The sequence below is a fragment of the Dunckerocampus dactyliophorus genome, chromosome 1, assembly GCF_027744805.1.
Source record: "Dunckerocampus dactyliophorus isolate RoL2022-P2 chromosome 1, RoL_Ddac_1.1, whole genome shotgun sequence".
In the NCBI taxonomy this organism is placed as follows: Eukaryota; Metazoa; Chordata; class Actinopteri; order Syngnathiformes; family Syngnathidae; genus Dunckerocampus; species Dunckerocampus dactyliophorus.
Window position 1 is genome coordinate 26948370 of NC_072819.1, and position 20211 is coordinate 26968580.

Below are 20211 nucleotides of genomic sequence, written 5' to 3' on the forward strand. Positions count from 1 at the left end.
ATGTTGGCAACACACACACACACACACACAAAATAAAAGGGTGGAAGATGCAAAAAAGACAGAAAGAATGTAGCAAGTGTGGGAGACAACAAAACAAGCAAGACTATAGTAACAATTCTGCCACCACACCCCTAGCAAACAATGAACGTGGCACACACGCACGCACACGCACACACACACGCACAGACAGACACACACACACACACACACACACACAAAGGCCTTAAAGAGTGCAGCCTGTGGCCATGGCGACACATACTCTGTTGTTGTTAGATAAGGGAAACAGGGCCTCTTCCTGGGTGTGAGAACACACTACACACACACCCAAAACACACTCGCTACAGCACGACCTTGGTCACACACAGCATAGCTGACATCTTTCCTACTGGCTGACTTTCATCAGCTTTATTTTCTCAGTAGTCAGCATTCCAAACCTACTCAGATATTAAGATCAGACATCTGTGGGAATTCGATGGAACTCTGTTTTGATTTACTAACCCTGTGTCATCCAGAAAACTATTAGATAAGAAGGACAAGTGCCTTACTTACTACTTCTCTATTCTGACGGCCTCTAAAACATCCTAGAGTGAAATGTGACGCACCAAAAACAGCACACCTTCCACAAGAAGCTTGAGGGGGAAAACATTTAACACCCACAAAAGACACAATACAGGTTTCAACCACTTCCGACACCACTGATGTAAAAATAAAGATGGTTGCAGCTCTCATTCATCCGCTTTCTGTTGCAGAGGAACAGCCACAAACACATCAAACCTTCAGATGCACAGATGGAAGGCAAGATTGAGGAGAAAGGTTTTGTTTCCACTCTGAACTCAAGTTCACTGAGCTACAGAACTCACATCAGAATTTAAATCTATTCTAGTCATGGGAACTTGTAGTATTTTAGTGGAATTCTCAACGTCAAAAATGACATTACATGTTTTCCTACCTGTTGAGTCAGTGATTGCTTATCAAAATACTTAAAAATCGATTTATTTAACCTGCAGTGTCAAAATGACCGTCATCGTCTTGCAATAAAGAGAAAAGCATCCAAATTGTTATAATGGCGACCACATTTAACCAACTTTGGTTCAAAAAAGCCAGGACGCCTTTGTGAGTTTTGTGTAGTGCTAAAACCATCAGACTATGTCTATTTTTAACATTTCTTGGTTGTTATTGTTTTTTTTTAGCACATCTGTTCATAATCTTGAGCTTCTTGGGTGTATATAAATGTATATTTAGCACGTTTCACTTTCTAAAAGTAAAATACTCCTGCACAACTGTACGGGGCTCCTTGTGGTAAAAAAATACCTTATTGCTACAAGATTTTTCCGTAATAATAGGACAGGAGGATATTACAGATAGCGAGGTTAGAATTTTTTGGAAGTGCACGTCAAGTTCTGCCAGAAAGTTTGAAGGGGGGAGAGCTAGCCAGCGCTGCTTACACCGGTGCTGTCATGCTGTAGTATAATAAAGCCGTAAGCCCTGTAATGTGCGGCACAGACTTATTAAATGCATTTTCATTTGTAAAATATATAGCACGTTGGCCAACACAGTAACAGCCTGGAGATCGGGAAGACCCGGGTTCGATTCTCCCTCGATTCTTCCCTCCAATTCTGTGTGGAGTTTGCATGTTCTCCCCGTGTGCGCGTGGGTTTTCTCCCACATTCCAAAAACATGCAGGTGAGGTTAATTGGTGACTCTAAATTGTCCGTAGGTATGAATGTGGGTGTGAATGGTTGTTTGTCTATATGTGCCCTGCGATTGGCTGGCGACTAGTCCAGGGTGTACCCCGCCTGCCGCCCGAAGTCAGCTGGGATAGGCTCCAGCATGCCCCCGCGACCCTAATGAGGAGAAGCGGTATAGAAAATGAATGGATGAATAGCGAATGATAATGAACCATAATGATGATGAGAATGAAATTTGCTGTGTAGCATGACAGTGATTCCCTTCCTTTAAAATTCTCCTGAAGCGTCATCACCTTTTTCTTGCACTCCTTTCCTGTAGATGCGACACCGCCAGCAGGTACAAGGTAGCATGTTAGGGAAGTGTGCCTGTGGGCTTCCCAGCAGGTCTTGTGTTTTTATTGATCGCACCGTGAGTGAAATAGTGGTTCAAGTTGACGACCCTCTGTTCTTTAACGCTGTGTGTTTGCTAAGCTACTATTAGCAAATATACGAGCGCTTCCTTAAAGCAAGCTGGTTTGCTTCTAACCACTTCCTGTGCAACTCAAGCTCACCACAGTATGTTTGCATTATAATGCAGTTATGTGCTCTGCTGACATTTAATGCTTTATTATTAATATTTGTAAATTATTACCAACTTAGGGTAAATGAAAAGCAGTTTCTGCAAAAAACAAACTATTTTTAGACATGCAAAGCACAAAAAATTGATAATGTTTTGATCAAAAATCCGCAAATTTGGGGTTGCGGATGCTGAATCGAAAATATGAGGGGATCCACTGTACTATATTTAACAACCTGGGAGCTACTAATTAAGTTATCCCACCAGTTCACCTAACTGTTATGCTGTTTGACGTAAGAATGAGCGTGTGTGTGTGTGTGTGTGTATGCGTTTGTGTACATGTGAGCCCATACAATACAGTATGTCGGTTAAGTTTCTCAGGAGAGGATGCAGAGCGCAAGCCACTTTTAACTGGGGTAAACAGCGATGAGGAGGAGATAAAGGGCAGAGTGAATGTCACATTACCCCAAGCCCTTTGCCTGAGCTAACCACAGCATCAGATAACTGCAGCAGAGGAGAAAAAAAGTCTGGTTTCCTCCATCATATAATTGGTTATCTTATTGCAATCTACTGCTCTCTGCTGCTGCACAAAATAGGAAAGAAGCAAGAAAGGGCTATGGGGGATGAAGAGCAAAAAAAGGTTTAAGTTTGACAGTTGTGGCGGTGACAAAAATAAATGCTTACAAGCACAGGCAACCCTCCTCCACTTCCATAAGTGTCTCCCTTGTCAGTTTTGGAGTTGACAAAACAAAGAACTTTGCTCTGTCTATCAAGCATAACAGATGGCACCAAAGAAAATCTGTGCATTTCAACACAGGGAATAATATTTATTGCAATATGTTACATAACTTTCTTGAAGAAAGATTGTTTTGTTAGATATCATTCCTTTCTTTTTCTCCAAAACAATCAAATGCCGCATTATGAATTGCCAAGCAAAGTGTAAAGGTCAAAAAGGATTTCACGTTTCATGCTTGACATGTTTCTGTGTATGCGTACACAATGTCGATCATCTTTTACTGGCACCTTGTCTTTATGCAATCAAAAAGCGGAACATAACAAGTCCTGCTAAGTGTGCAAAAATCAAGAATTATAGGCAAGCAATATACAGTCGAACCTTGGTTAGTGTCATTAATCCATTCTAGAAGGTCTGACTGAAAACAAAATGTGCTCTAACCCAGTGATCCCCAACCCCCGGGCTGTGGGTCATTTGGTACCGGGCCGCACAGAAAGAAAAAATAATTTCCAACATTAATTTTTTTTTTATGTTTTATTTTTAAAAGTGTCCGGATTCTATGTTACATCCGTCTCACTTGACGCATGTCCATTGTGCGTGTGCTAACTTTATCTCATGCCGCACAGATAGACTACTACTGTATTTTTACCATTTGGTCTCAAATGCTGATACTATGTGGGAATGCATAAAGGTAAGTTTTGATGACTTATTGAGTGCTAATGCGCACATTTGTCTCAAGTTAATCCATGCTAGCACACTGCCTTTTACCACACACGTCAAACAGCGATGTAATAATGTAATAATCTCTCTGGAAAAACTCCAGGTTTGAACTGGTGGATGGTGGGTCGGCATTCCTTTTGTGCTTTCAATGTGATGCTATTCATGTCTTGGTTTTACACAATACATAATAAATAAGAGAAATTAGATCACTATAATGTACGGACCTTGTTTATCACCTTCTTTATCAAAGTGCTTGCAACTTTCTTAGATTCCATGGTGGGTTGTTTTGCAGCCGTGATATGTATGAAAAGCAGAGACTTGTGGCATAACTGTGTTGGTTAGCATAGAACTACAGAGTTAACTGCTGATGACGTCAGATGAGCCACAGAGCTGGGGGACAATGACTTCCAGTCACTGCAAAACAGGAACTCATGGCAAAACAGGAAGGTGGTGTCTCGCTGCCACATCGTGTCTTTGGGAACAGTCATATCAAGAATTACGTCTTCAAAGGAGGTAAAATTATATGCATTTCAAATTGTTTATTACCTGTGAAACTATAATTATAAAACTATAAAAACGTGTTTTGTGTTAATACTTTTGACTTTCTGGAACTGATTAATTTGATTTACTTTATTTATTATTTATTTATGATGCTAACCAAGGTTCCACTGTAGTTGAGACTGCTGGCTGCAGCCAAGTAGTGCATTCCTTTTTGCCGCAGTTGCTTCAAGATAATCAACTGAATTTGTAACAATTCATCAACTACTACGTCCATATCGAGCTAATGTCAATGACATGTTGTTTTGGAATAGTTTTGTTGTTTAATTCCATTACTAATACATGTATGGTAAGTGTAATTCTTCCTCCCAAACTTCTGCCAAAAAGGGGACAAAAAGCATTATTGGACAACTAAAATAGGGTCACAGACTTGTGTTTGTGTTGTTGTGTGTGTTTTATGTTGTGTCGGCTACATTCTTTACAGCTTGACATGGGCAGTTTGCGAGTCAGTGTTGAGAGGGCAAAGGTTTCCAAAACAACTGTACAGCATAAGCAATAAAGTGGGGCTTGTCTACAGTGTCTCACCACAGCAGTGGGCAGTCTTTTCCTAGCTGGACTGATGCCTGGAGGGGGGGCAGAGTGGAGTCTGACCCCTCGCTCACCCACACTGTACCGGGCCTGTGGTTTGAGAGAGGTGAGAGAGAAGAGACAGAGACAGCAAGGAGAGGAAAGAGCGGAGACAAAAGTGGGAAAGGAAACGACACATTGGGGATTTAGTTCGCTGGGTACAAGCCGGGCGTTTATAAAGGAACATGTCAAGACACCCCAAAGCCCCTCCTCAAACCTCCACCTCTTTTACACCCCTCATGCCAAGCGCACACGTGCAGGGGGAGGAGTAATGACATGAGACTACACAGTGATTCTACACTGGGGGGAAAGAATGGAGGTTAATGAGCTGACATCCCATCCGCCCAAAATACACGCCCCCCCCCTCCCTTGGCCCTGTGCGCTTCCACACACAGACAAGCTGACACACAAACCCTGACAAGACAGCAGCACTGAGCCAAGGATGTGGAGACTAAAAGGTGCATCATGCAGCATTGAGTGGTTCTCCATTAACTCACACTTGCATACGAACAATCAGGAAACTCAGCTTTCAGATTGTGTAATCAACTGAATGTTTTTTAGTGCAGCAGGCGTGTGACTATCTTTTGTTTTTGTTTTTTCTGTGGCAAAAAATTAATATCTTTGATCTCAATGTGGGTTATCGGGCACACAGTTTACAGCACTGTATAACTTGCACTTTGCAATTTCTAGGATAAAACTCATATGTTCGCTTTGAAGTCTCATCGACGGTTAAAAAAGGATAAGAGATGCAATTATATGCAGCTGGATGTAATGTGAGTGTATGAATTTGAGTCTTAAACAAAACAGAGTTTTATCAACAGGTGCATAGCTAGCCTAGGGCAACCAGTCAAAAAAATAACACAAAACTAGCCAAAAAAGCCTACAAGCAGAAATAACGAATGAAAAATGCACCTAAATACAGACAGAAACCTGTCTGAAGATAGTCCCAAAGTCATACTTTGTAAATAGACAAGCTAAACTGTCCAACAACCTAAAAAACGACCATGTCAAAAGAAGAAGGTCCTTCAGCCAACTAAAAATGCTTGCGAGCATACACAACTAGTCAAAATGGTGCCAAAATTTAGACAAAAACGTTTTATACAAAATGGTAAATAGCCGCAAATTAGTTACTTAAAAAAATCACATAAACTTACCTATAACTTGCCAGAAGTGGCCTATAACAACCCTAAAACCTACCTTTCAAAAAGCTGACATAATTTGCTAAAAAAAAAGCTTAAATGTAGAAATGCCTACTAAGTGGTTGAATGGGTACAAACTAGTTAATAGACAACCAAGCGTACAATGAGACATTACAGGCCTTTCACAACCCTAAAACCTAGCTTACAATAGACTAAAACAGGCCAAACATTAGCTAAAATCAGTCTACAAAAGAAAACTTTAAAGACGAGCCTAAAGGTAAAATGTACAAACCACTTAAAAACTGACTAATCGGTTGTGTAATATCATATTAATTGCAACAACAATGTTGTTAAAAGCGAAAAAAGTGAGTTTAATACAAGTTCAATTGATATAGTAATATAAATATACAATTGTGTTTAAAGTGTTAAAGATGTAAGTGCACTCAGTGGTGGTATGGCAGATGTGTTTGTTTGCTAGTGAGATATCCAAGGACTGCTTGGGTAAAATCTATGTATAACATAAAGCCTGGCTGTTCATATAGTGCCATATTGGCATGGTGTTTGCCAGGTTGACTGCTGCATTACATCCTCCTACACAAAGGACTGTGTGGATGAGGCTGGGCACAATCATCTACAGACTAATGTTTGAGATTACTAAATGGAAAAACAAAACAAAACAGTAAAATAACTTAATAAAACAAGCAGCCAGAGAACTGATGAAGTCAGTGTGTGTTGCAAACCACAAAGAGGGATGGTTAGTCGTTAGCACCCAGTCAGAATCTTTGTCGTGAGTAATTTGTAGGAAGCCTTGTACATTTTTAATATGCTTAAACTGAAGAGCCAGAAGAACACAAACTACATGAAATAATAACAGGCATTTCACCTTCGCACTATCCCAGCCTCTCAATTATTTACCGCTAATGAAAAGCCTCGGGCAAATTTCATCCTAAGTACAATATCAACCATCCCAGAGAGGCTGAATCAGCTCGCTCAAATACTTAAATACATTTACTCAATTATGCTCCCTGCCCCTAACGCCAAGCAGACAAGCGTCTACAAGCTTTAGCCAGGAAACAAGGAAACAAGCCCAACGCCTGTTATGGTTGATTGAGAAGATATTTTCATTCAAAAGGCAAGAACAAGATTCTTGACTTCTCCATTTTTCTGTCTTGTCGGAATACGGCACTGAAAGGATGCGCAACACCAACTGTTTGAGGAATGTCACTGTGTTGTACAATTAAAAAAATATATACAGCATGGCACCAAAACGTTGCATATGGATTTCAAACAAATGCTGTCAAGTGCAAGGAATTGCTTCATAACCTTCACTATATAACCATCACCCCCAGTGAATGTCAGTACATTCTGCCATCTGTTGCCTCCATATAGGCGACAACTTGTGTGCTTTAGTGTGCTAATTATGCTTCATTCAAGGCTGATTTTAGCTTTGCTGATTGCTTTTGAAAGCACCCAACACTTATGAAGTGTCAATCCTTTACTTTGAAGGTCGTCATGTTAGTTGATGCAGCAACAAGAAGAATAAAGTCATACAAATCTCAAAGACAAGATTTAAATATCAACAAAATGAAACATAAAATCAACAACTAGATATAAATATATAATATAAGCAAGCAAAGCATCTAATGTGTTAAAACGAGGGCTGTCAAAGTTAACACATTATTAACTTAACCTTTAACTGCACTATTTTTTTTGAAGCGCGATTAACGTGCGCACATCCTGTTTATTTAAGTATGCCAGCATTATTAATCATTTCTACCTGATTCCCTTACAAAAAATAACATGAATCTAGGAAACGTCACCTGCACTGTCCAGTATCCAGGTATTTATTTCACAGTCACACTGGTTGAATTTTTGGCTAAAATGTTACTGAATTGATTTAAAGTCACTGATCAAAATGAACCAAAATTGTTCTTGAATGGTATCGGCAACCACGAATCGTGATACGAATCAAATCGTTATTAAAACAAATCGTTACACCGCTAGTGTTCACCCAATGAAAAAAATCAATCACGTGAATGTAAATCCTGTTTGTTTTTTTTTCTTTTAATATAAATACTTTATAAATTTTAATATAAATACTTTTGTATAAATGCAAAGTATGTCCCGGTTTATTAATCACACACCCATTTCTTAAGTGTGTATATATGTACATCCATCTTCGATGCCACTTATCCTCACTAGGGTCGCGGGTATGCTGCAGCATATCCCACCTGACTTCGGGCTAGTCGGGCTGGTCGCCAGTCAATCGTAGGGCACACATAGACAAACAACCATTCATCTATGGACAATTAAGAGTCTCCAATTAACCTAACATGCATGTTTTTGGAAACCGGACTACCCGGAGAAAACCCACGCACGCACGGGGAGAACATGCAAACTCCACACAGAGATGCCCACCGTTGATTCGAACTCAGATCTTCCCGATTTCCTGACTGTGTGCCCAACTTTATAACCACCAGGCCACCGTGCGGCTGTGTATAATTCAATTCAAAGAAATTCATGATGCATAATTAAGTTGTATATAACAATGAAGCTTTACAGTATACAGTATATTTAAAACATGAATTTTATAAAAAAAAAATATTATTGTATGGACTTTTGTGCACAATACTTTATTATAGTACATAGTTAAGTATAGTAATTGTTTTTTTAATCACAAATTAACATTAAAAACCTACTCAGAAAAAACAGATCATTAAAATTGTAAAAAATGTCAATTGTTTCAGAAGAAGAGTAAAGCCCAAACTGGCTGTTTTTTACATTTCATTATTATTTTTACGCTTGTATGACAACTAAGTATGTTAAAATAATGACAATAAGCCTTTGTCAATTGTCTTAAAGATTGTCATGTTATTTTTAGGTTTTCATATGAACAGGATTTAACTTATTTTTACACTTGCTTTTTTTAGGTTTTCATAGTAACAAGACTTAACTCAGAAGGGTCCAAAGTGTGGCCCGGGGGCCATTTGCAGGTGGCCCGCGGCACAATGTAAAAATAATAATAATAATAATAATAATAATAATAATAATAATAATAATAATAATAATAATAATAATGGGGAAAATAGAGCAAAAAAGGCACAATGTAAATAGATGAATGTGAAATGCTGATTCTAATAGCTAATAACAACACCATGTCTTTGTCAATTTATAAATAATAATATTTCAGCCTCTTTACAAAATTGTAAAATACATTAGGGATGTCCCGACTGGCTGTCGATCCGCTGTATTTGTGAAGAACGGATAATATCGCCTTCCGCCGTGAGATCGGGGCGATCTGGTTGCCGTATAACGTTCGTAACTCTGAGCCACACTCCAACATGGTAGGTGCAGTAAAGCGCCTCAAAGTTGGCTGCCTCTCGACTCCCGCCACTCGCAAGATGATTAAGTATTATTTTTTTCCTTCATGTTTACCTCGGAGAGCGCACTGAATAGCATCCTGTCCTCTCATCGGTCGGTCAATGAAACTCCCGCTGATTGGTCCTCGTCCGGGCGACAGCGACTTTCTGGGATCGCATCGCAAGCCAGCGTGTCCATGATGACATGCACAAACCTAAAATTTAACACGCGCGGATTTCGTGTGTCGCATGGCTGGACAGAGACTAGCAATAATCGCCATGTCGCACAGATTTCATTGAAAATTAATAGACTAGAGGCGACATCGCCTCCCGTGTTTGGCGCCCGCCAATCAGATGTGGTTGCTCGTTCGAGCCCGTCGTGTGCAGGGCTGCACTGCAGGAATGACCACTGTTACATATGTAAATCTATGTCTTTCAGCGTTTTGTGTTATTTCTCGCCACATATTAAGCATAAATGTAAGCCAGCACCGTTGGCAGCGAAGACAAAGGCATATGTCCGTGCAGAAATACAAACTCTTATTTTCTTCTGAGATGTTTCATTTTGGGGGGGATATATTGATGGTTAGTTTACTGCGTTGGGGAAGAAGACGTGTATGTCACGTCTCAACCAAAGCAGGCAGCCAAACACCAGCTTCCCCTCCATTCCTCGCGCTCATCCAATCACTAGTCAGAACTCAGCCAGGATGCACTCACTGTCTCACAGAGTCAGTCAGATTTGTTTTAACTCATTACAAAGATGCGCATTTTTCCCACTCCGGTGTTAAAACAATATTTTTGCATTGCGAAGGGAGCCACAACAAAGAGGCTGAAGCGCCCCGGAGCCGGGCTTTGCCGAGCCCTGGTCTAAAGTACGCATGAATTGTGCATGTACAGCATGCATACACTGTATGACACATGCAGCCCACTCAAAGCATAGAGTGTTCATTATTACGGCAAGGTCTAACTAAATTTGCTCATTTTGTATTTGTCAGTCTTTGGTGTAAATACACCCGAAATCCAGTGCAAAAATTTCATTCCTAGACAGCTTTTAAATTACAACCAGGGAATCTTTTTTTTAGCAGAGAGGGAGCGAGGGAGACATTGACAAAAAAAAACATACTATTTTCATTTCAACTGCTTTAGGGATTAAGGCCTGTGGTTCTAGAAAAAAGTGCATTAAAATAATCCACCATTTGCATGTTTTATCTCACAAAGGAGAAGCACGCACACACACACACACACGCATAGAGAGCGCCCTCCCCCCAACCCATCCCCTATACCTCCCCTCTCCTCATCCTTCCCCTCCCCAGTCTGGGTCAGCGCACACACACACCCATACGCACATCACACATATACACACTGTCATCATTAACCACACACACACGCACACACGTTAAGACCAACCTGCTGCCATCTGCTCTATGCGCTCTGTACAATTCTGGCTGAATACATTATTCACTACAATACATCACATCACATTCCCTCAATGTCACAGCCCCTTGCTGAAGAGGAGTGAGGCTCGGGGAGAGAATGGGTGAGAGCAAAGAGCAAAGCAGCTATTGTACTCAGAGGGGTGAGAGCAGCAAAGGTAGGAAAGGGGGGAGATAGAAAAGTTGAAAATTAAAACATTTTGCATTTATGTGAAACGTTTTTTTTTTTAGCAAAACTTGCTTCACTTACAGTATCGGTGTAGGTTAAAAATGAAGGCTTCGTGCAGGAAGTGGGAGGAGCCACCATCTTGATAAAGATGAAGTCTGTGTGACTGTACATTATAAGTAATGCAAACTATGCTTGCGTTCATCTCCAATAGGGTGGTTTAATGCAACAACTCGATTTCCCAAATCAACCATGACATAAATGCCCATTGAAAAGACTGCGGCAAAGTGTGCAGAGGATGAAGTCCCATTCGAAAAGTTAGTCAAGCTAAATCCGTTTCTGAAATACTGGGCAAAATTGGCGAATGTTGTATTGCATCAATAAATGTAAGGATTTTTGCATTTATGTAACAGACATTTTATTAACAGTCACAAAAGTACGCAATCTATGCTGGTAAAATTAGTGTAAAAGTTAAAAATGGAAACGGAATTTAAAAATTTAAAACAAAAAACGGAATTTGGAAAAAGTTTTGTTTTCCTAGTGTAGAAGCACACTTCTATGGCTGCCACAGTAAAATATAGCGATTGAATATTAGGGAATGTGTGGACAAAACTGACTTTTAATAATACCCCACATCATTCACTACATTCTGTGTGGGGTTGGTAGTACAAAATATTTCCAAACATTTGGACGGTACAAATCCAGCATTTCCGACTAACGTAAGCTCTGCTAGGGCTCTCATTTTTACAAAAAAAAAAAGTTGAAATGGAGGCAACACACGGGTATTTACTTGAGGTAACTTTTCCTCTACTTCATTATGCAATCGGTTCCCACTCAGGCCAGAAAGCTTTTCGAGTCAAGTGAGAACCAAAAAAAAAAAAAACAGCTCCAGCTCTGAAAGTTGGGAGAAGAGCGATCACATTCATTTAATGACACGCAATGGAACTGTGCCGTGATCTCAACTACCTTTTCCTGTGAAGTGGGCCCAGACGTGATATGATTGGCCAAGTGCTGGGTTGCCATTACGTCACACAAAGGTAGTGTGGATTAATCACATATGTCACCCACGTCATATACGTCACTTTGTAGATGTCATCTGACATCAGTCAACTGACATTAAGCTTCCCCTCCTGATTCGCTGTTGCGCCTCTGAGGCAAAGATGGTGAACAGACATCGTTTCAAATGACACACGGAAATGCAAATTTCATCTTTATTATTCCGATTATGGTTAAACTAACCCAGCGGTAAGATCCCTATATCTACGACAAATGTTCACTTGTAGCGCCTAGTTATGTAGAAACAAAGTCCATTGTTTGATGGCTATGATCTGCGTTCTGAACTTTTGCATAATCATTTTCATTTAATGTATATCTGTAATGTTTGATAGCAAATGCTAACTGGAGGTAAAACATGAACTGTGTGTTTAAAGCTACACAGGTTATGCAAAGAGCTGTTGAGGAATTATGTTTAATTACAGTATCTTGTATCCCTCTTGTAGTATCTTATCTGCCATACTAAATTGAATTGTGAATTATTGAATGATAAACTAATTTGATGACCTGTAAACTTTGAAAACTGTGAATGTGAAATACTAATCATGACTATTTAATATAGTAGTTTCGAAGTTTAGCGGTTAGATTTTATATACACTCCTGATCAAAGGTGACCAGGTGAAAAATTGCTAGAATTTGCATTTTGCACATTTGGATCTTCATGAGGTTTTAAGTAGAACTACAATATGCAAAAACAAGAAGGGGGAGTGAGACGAAAAACATTTGGAACTTGTAATTTAAACAACAACAACAACAAAAATGAAATAGGTTGTTTATCACCTGATCAAAAGTTTAAGACCACAGGCTGTAAAAGCCAAAATCTGCCCAAAATTTTCATTTTTGTCAGGCATTCACACTGTCATGCCCTCCTGATGGCTAAAGCTAGGAGGCTTTCTCTTTTTGAACGTGGTCGGATTGTCAAACTGCATAAGCAAGGCCAATCGCAGCGTGCCATTGTTGTTGAGGTTGGGCGCAGTAAGACAGTCATTCAAAATATTTTGAAAGATCCTGAGCATTATGGAACAAAAACGTCAAAAGTGGTAGACCCAAAAAAATCACATCTGCGCTGAGCCGGAGGATCCGAATGGCTGTCCATCAAGACGCAGGGCGGTCTTCCACCCACATTAAGGCCCTTACTGGTGCCGACTGCAGCGCAATAACCATCAGACGGCATCTTCGGGAAAAGGGTTTAAAAAACAAAAAACAATTCAAAGACCTCGTATCTTTCAACGCCACAAAACTGCCCGTTTAGACTTTGCCAGGGAGCATCAAACATGGGACATTGAAGGGTGGCAAAAAGTTTTATTCTCTGATGAGAAAAAATGTAACCTCGACGGTCCAGATGGCTTCCAACGTTACTGGCATGACAAGGAGATCCCACCTGAGATGTTTTCTACCCGGCACAGTGGAGGGGGTCCATCATGATCTGGGGTGCTTTTTCATTCAGTGGAACACTGGAGCTTCAGGTGGTGCAGGGTCGTCAAACGGCGGATGCTTACGTGCAGATGTTGCAGCGGGCATCCCTCATGACTGGGGGCCCTCGTCTGTGTGGTAACAGCTGGGTTTTTCAACAGGACTACGCTGCAGTTCACAATGCTCGCTTGACCAAGGACTTCTTCAGGGAGAATAACATCACTCTTTTGGACCATCCTGCATGTTCCCCTCATTTAAATCCCATAGAGAACATTTGGGGATGGATGGCAAGGGAAGTTTACAAAAATGGCCATCAGTTCCAGACAGTTGATGCCCTTCGTGAAGCCATCTTCACCACTTGGAGCAATGTTCCCACTAGCCTCCTGGAAACACTCACATCAAGCATGCCGATATACATGTTCAATGTACATAAATTCTCATATTTGTAAATTTACTAAATACTAGGGGTGTCACGAGACACTCAGTTCATGAGACAAGACTAAATTTTACAATATTTTGCTTTTAAGAAAAGTACAATGTATTGGCAATGTATTCCAGTAATGTATTGCAATTTACTGACATAATTTCTACGTGACACTCTTCTGCACTGTGTGTGTATGCTATTGGCCCTGCCTCCACCCACCGAGACAAAGAGACTGTATGACTGACAAAAGGGTTAACTCCGTTCAAGCTGTTGTTCTATGGAACAAACGCACCAAGGTGATCAAACCAATGCACAGTGAATTCCCTTCCTGCCTGTTTGGAAGTGAGAGACGAGGTAAGCAGACATGAGGAAGGCAAAATTATAAAGCTAATTTTCATTTATTGTGTAATTAATAAATTGATTTATTATCGTCCCGGGCGCACAGTTTTTTTCTGAATGAGAAATCTTGTCAGGTTTTAATCTCGCTAGATCTTGTGACACAAGATCTTGTGACACCCCTAGTAAATACGTATATATACTGTCTCTATGTTTATAGTAGGTAGTAGGTCTTTGGGAATGGGTCATTTTAAAAGTAGCTCCCAACCTGAAAAAGTGTGAGCACCCTGAATAGGGCTGGGTCATATATCCATCCATCCATCCATCCATCCATCCATCCATCCATCCATCCATCCATCCATCCATCCATTTTTAGGAAAACAAGACAACTCAAAACACAAGCACTTCAATAGGCAGATGTTTAAAACAAGCAAAAAGTACAATACCTGCACTACGTTTTTTATTTTATTTTATTAATTACGGTGACAAACTTGGCACCATTTTAAAGTTAGGCTTCAGTTACACATAGACAGTAGCATAGATATGTACATTTTCTCAACAAATTATTTGTTTCCCTCCCCTTTACTTTGATACCAAGATCATTCATGTACACCTTATAGAGTCCACAAATTCAGATTTGAAAGTGACAAACAGATCACTGGTCAGACTAGCCCAATGTTTATTTGCCATTTTCCAAACAGTTTCCATGTTATTTTTTTAATGTAATATTGCTGATGCAATAAGAAAATGATATGTCACTGTACTGTTGCACACATGTGTGTGCGTGTGTGTGCGTGAGAGATACACTCTGTGTATGGCAGTGCAGCATAATAAAACATCTGGCGAGTCCACACTTGACTACGCACTGACCTGCTTTGCATTCACCTGCTATTCAGCCCAACATCTTGTTTCCACTTGACTCTCTTGCAGCTGAGTGGCAATTAACCTCACTGCAGGAAAGTCTGTTAAAGTACTTTGTCAAACTTTACTAAATATCACACCGGACAATCCTGTAAAATTAATTGATTTTAGCTTCGTGTCTGCATCAGCAGTGTTTTGTGACAGTGTGGAGGTTATAACTGGACTTTTATAGGCTGTCGAGCTTGGCAAAACAGATCATTTAAAAAGAAAAAGACCTGTGGGATTCCTCTCTCCTCTGCACTGTCATTTTTTCCCAGCCTCCACACGCCCCCACCACTTGGCTTTTCCCAGATGCTCCCAGCTCTTGTCTGTGTTTGGGCTGTGACTGTGAGGGGTCACCGCCTGCCTTGTTCTCACTAACGGAACACTAAGTGTATGTGTGTGAACGAGAGGCCGCCACACAGTGTGGGAATGTATGTGTGTGTGAGAGTGTCAAAAACAAGTGTGGGGATTTCTCCAAATATCACAACCTTTCGCTGTGTGTGCGCTTTTGTGTGTGTGCGTGCGTGTGTGTGTGTGTGCTTGTTGCAAGCTCAGTGCCAGGCCTCTTTAATGAGTCTGTCAGGCGCTGTTAGCGACGGCGTGCTCCCCTGGCTCGGCACACTCCTGCAGACACACTGTGATTAGCCGGGCCAACGGCACACCACCGGGCCAGATTAAACACTCACCATGCCGCCAGGGAACACACACACTCACACACACACACACACACACACACACAGACACACAGCTTCGTCACCATTGTGCCTATTAGCCAGCTCTGATACAGTAACATGTACTCACCCTCCAGAGCAAGGTGTCAAGCGTGCCAGAATTGAAAAAAAACCCCTGCATACAAACACAACTGCAGCCTGCGGCACTAGCAGAAGGTGCTATTTTAATAATGTGTCCCACTTTATTGAATCTCTGTCCACCACTAATCTCCAACATCAGTCTGAATTAAGGATAGCCCCTCCAACTCCAGCGGCTTTCTAGGGCTTCATTAAAGCGACATGATACACTAATTACAGGTAATTAGCCCTCATTTAATGAGCAGCCTCAATGAATGAGTTGATATGTAGACCAGGGGCAGGCCTGAGGACACGTCGTAATCGATTTCTCGAGGGTCTGATGAGTTTTTCAGTACTGACCGTTCAGATGTGGTGTTCTAGTTAAGAGCATGACATTTGAACAGTTCGACGGTTTTTCATCTGTACAGTACACACACTTCAGCAAGCATTTTATTATATGTTCTCATTGGATAATACTATATGAATACTATATTAATAAATACTATATGAATTAGGCTTGGATATACATTAGAGTAGTCAATGTGCAGCTTGTGTAGCAGTATATATTTATTGTCCTCTATATATGCGTGGTTTGTGGTAGACTTTTATGAAATACTGTATTGTCCTATAAAAGACAGCTATTGACTACAATTAACTACAAAATTATAACTTTCGATGTTAAGCTTTGAAACAGCAGCATGAATCCCTGAATCAACTTTATGTATCCCTGTGCCTGATGCATGTCGTCATTTCTGCACTTTGCTTTGCGAGAACAAAAAATATTGCTCTGCATGGTTGGTATTTCTTAAAATTGCAATTGCTTTTGACCCAAAATGTGAAAAAAAAAATCTGCTGAATCTGCTGGAAAATGAAGATGCCTTGCTGGAGAGTGCTGAGTCGTGTTCAGTTAAGGTTACGACCCTGCGGGGCATGCTGCACAGGCTGTCAGTGATATACTGCATATAAGGGATGTCCCAATCCGATCTCCAGGATCGGGATCGGCTCCCGATCCGCTGTATTTTCAAGATGGGATCATATCGGCTTCCGCCACGAGACTGGGCCGATCCGGTTGCCGTATCAGGTTCGTAACTCTGAGCCAAACTCCAACATGGTAGGTGCAGTAATGCGCCTCAAAGCTGGTTGCCACTCAACCTCTGCCACCCATAAGAAGAAGAAAACACAACTCACCATGCAGACATGTCCGCGGTGTACCGTGGTGAAGTTAGTTTCATGCTGGATGTTGGATATTCGGCTCCGTAGCTACAGCGGTAGTTCTCTCTCACTGTGCCCAAACTGCTGCGTCATGGTGTAGGGAGCTTGTACGGGAAGTGGTGCTCTAACCACTGGTTGTTTATACCATGGACCACACAAATGCTACTAAACATGTCGAAATGCCGGCGGAAAACCTTGTAAACTCCTCTGTTACAGAGCGTGAATGGATGCTAGCGGGGTTCACTTAGTTTAGCTAATGCAGCTGTGTGTGTACATGTGTGTGTGTGCGACTCTATACATTTATATATGGTGTTTTACTGCTTTGATGTAAGGGCCATTTTACAATGCCCACTGACAACGAGCAGGTTCTGGGTGAAGGAAGACGGGAGGCACGTTTGTTCTTGCACCCAGCTCGTATTAACCGTCAATTGCCACACACACACAACACATTCACAATAAGAGTCTCCTTGTCACATTTGTCTAATTATGTAAACAAAATAAGGGTGTACTAAAAATATCTTACATTAATAACACGACTGGAATAACATCTGTGACTACATCTTCCTCAATCACAAGCACAAAGTTTGTTGAAGATTTTGTAGCAATATGTGCTGAGGCTGACATCCCATTACAAAAGTTAGCCAAGCTACATCCATTTCTCAGTTACTGGATGAAAAGGGCAATGATGTATTGCATCAATGAATGTAAGGACTTTTGCATTTAATTAATGGACATTTGATTCAATAACCAAAATAGCACACACTCTATGCTGGTGAAATAAATGGAAAAGGTAAAAAAACCTAATTCTAACAAATGAAAACATGGAAAATGAAATTTGGGAAAAAATAAAATGGATTTTATCAGGCCCTAAGATAGTTTGTCAAAAAAAAAGACATATATTCTAAATTACACCACAAATTGAACTACTTGTATAACCATGTCAAATGATTAATCCTACCCTAAAAGTATTTTGCATGCCCATTTTTTTTTTTTACAATTTTATCTTTTATTGGATGGAGTTTTATTGGGTGAGGGCCTGACTCACAGAGGTTTGTACAAAAGCCAAACAATATTGTTGGTCATGCTGTGTACTAAAGTAAATTCAGCAATACTTCGGTTGAATTTTTTTTAATGTTCTGAAGAGCTATATTCATAACCATATTCAATTCCACAAATTCGAAAAACGATCGATACAAGATCGGATTGGCAAGGCTATAAAAAAATCGGATCGGATCGGAAGCCAAAAAGTGTGGATCGGGACATCCCTACTTAATACTCATAGTCCTTTTTACAAACCTGCATTATTTGCATTTTGTATTCACAGAATGCAACTGGACTGAAAGCAGTTAGAGGTTGGAGTTAAGTTGGGTGCTTTTTTGAACTGTGAAGGTGTGGGAGGTGAACATAAACCTTACAGTAAAAAAAAAAAGAACCAACATTTTCTATCTACAATTAGAAACCTAGTGAAATTCAAATGACTCAGGCCTACAGACAAAAAACCCCCCTACGCCATAATGTTCTTTTTTGGCCGTGTCTACTCCCCCTCACTTGCTGCCTCTCGTGCCAAATGGCCTAATTTTGCCCCTCCGTGTGGCACATCAGGGTTTTCCTTGTCACCACCTCATTTCCTGTCATCATAGCACCAGTAGAGTGAAACAGTTACTGAATAAGTCTAACTGTCGCTCTCAGATGTGGTTAAAACTTTAAACATTGGGTCTCAGCATCACATAAGCTGTGTATCCACTGTTTATTCAAGGGCTTTTATTAAGATACTTTTGAATCATCATTACACAAAAGTCCCACATTCAAGTTGTGTTCCTCTCCTTGAGCTCTATCTCTGATTTTACAGGACACCGTAAGCTTCAACACAACACAACACTGCTTCTTTTCTCTGTGTATACAATAGACACAATGTGATATACACTATTGGGTAGCACAATGTAGTAATTGTGTGTCGTCCCCAAAGTGTATGAGTTGAAAATATCCAAGAAGGACGTACATACTGTATGCTTTTGATAATATCCATAAAACAATCTAGTTAAAAGTGAGGGCATCTCATTAATGTAACTTAATGACTTAGTATTTAATCTGCAGCTGCAGATTGCAGCATTGCCTGACCTCTAGAAAATTGGCATTTAATGTCACATTTTGCAGACCCAATTCAGAAGATGCATTTAGATCACCGTACTACTACTCACCTACTTTTTCTACAGCTGTATAAAATAAAAGCAGTAAAGCTATAAAGTGACTTACTAGCAGCTGTACTAACCTCTAGGTGAGGCATTGAGAAATGTCATAGGAAATGATCTACCTAAATAAATCATTCTTGGCGATACAAAAAAATAGAACATCATGCCGATCAGGGTTTCCCATAGGATTTTCTGAAGCTGTGGTGGTGGGCTGCTTGGGACTGCCGCCACTGTCGTGCCGCTGCTGGGTCTGCAGTTTTTTTATTTATTTATTTGACTTATGTATTTAACATTTTTCAACACCCAGGAGAGCATGAACCGAGAACATTGCAAAGCTGTTAATTTAATGAAAAAGTTGCTGAGAGCACTTAAAAGTGAAGTCTAAATTGTTGAGCCTCCTTTTTTTACCTGACCTATTTAGTCCAATAGAACTGACTGACTAGCACAAAAGTACAACATTTAGAACTATTTGACACAAACCTGAATTTAATTAGCCTGTTTCAGTGTAATACGAATAAGTGGTAAATTAATTTTTCAATAATAGTTACATTTTAGTTCAGAATAACACAATTAACAAAATAAAATAACAGTTTAATATTTTGGTTATAGAAATCTGCCCTGTATAAACAATATAAATTCAGAGTCTAGGGTTATGATAGCACTGGTGTATACAACTTGCAGCACTATTAAAGCTCCTTTGACAGAAACAAAGCTATTTGTGTTTTATGTGACTGCCAACATTTAAATTGCACTTTATTTAGAAAGCATATCTCCATTGAATGTGCTCATTTTTTATTAATTAGAGGCATCATGTGCAATAGAACACTTCTAAAAATACTAAGAGGTGAAGCAAATATTCTTTGGTGAACTACTCAACATCAGATGGTGAGATACTGCTAGCATACGAGCTATCTTTTGGAGACCCATGTGATAGCATCACTGTCTAAAGCTGGACACAATATAATTTTTCTTTTGAA

General features: G+C 40.2%; 1 protein-coding gene across 3 annotated transcripts in view; it reads right to left on the minus strand.

The window, feature by feature from the left end:
* LOC129180210 (TOX high mobility group box family member 2-like) overlaps positions 1-20211 on the minus strand; it is a 130719-nt gene that overhangs the window by 75462 nt on the left and 35046 nt on the right. For 2 of the 3 annotated variants that reach the window (XM_054774447.1, XM_054774436.1), the window contains exon 2: positions 4781-4873. The exons of the other annotated variant lie outside the window; for it this stretch is intronic. In XM_054774447.1, the coding sequence (XP_054630422.1) occupies positions 4781-4873 (93 nt within the window). The remainder of the gene's footprint in view (positions 1-4780; positions 4874-20211) is intronic. 3 annotated transcript variants of the gene reach the window in all.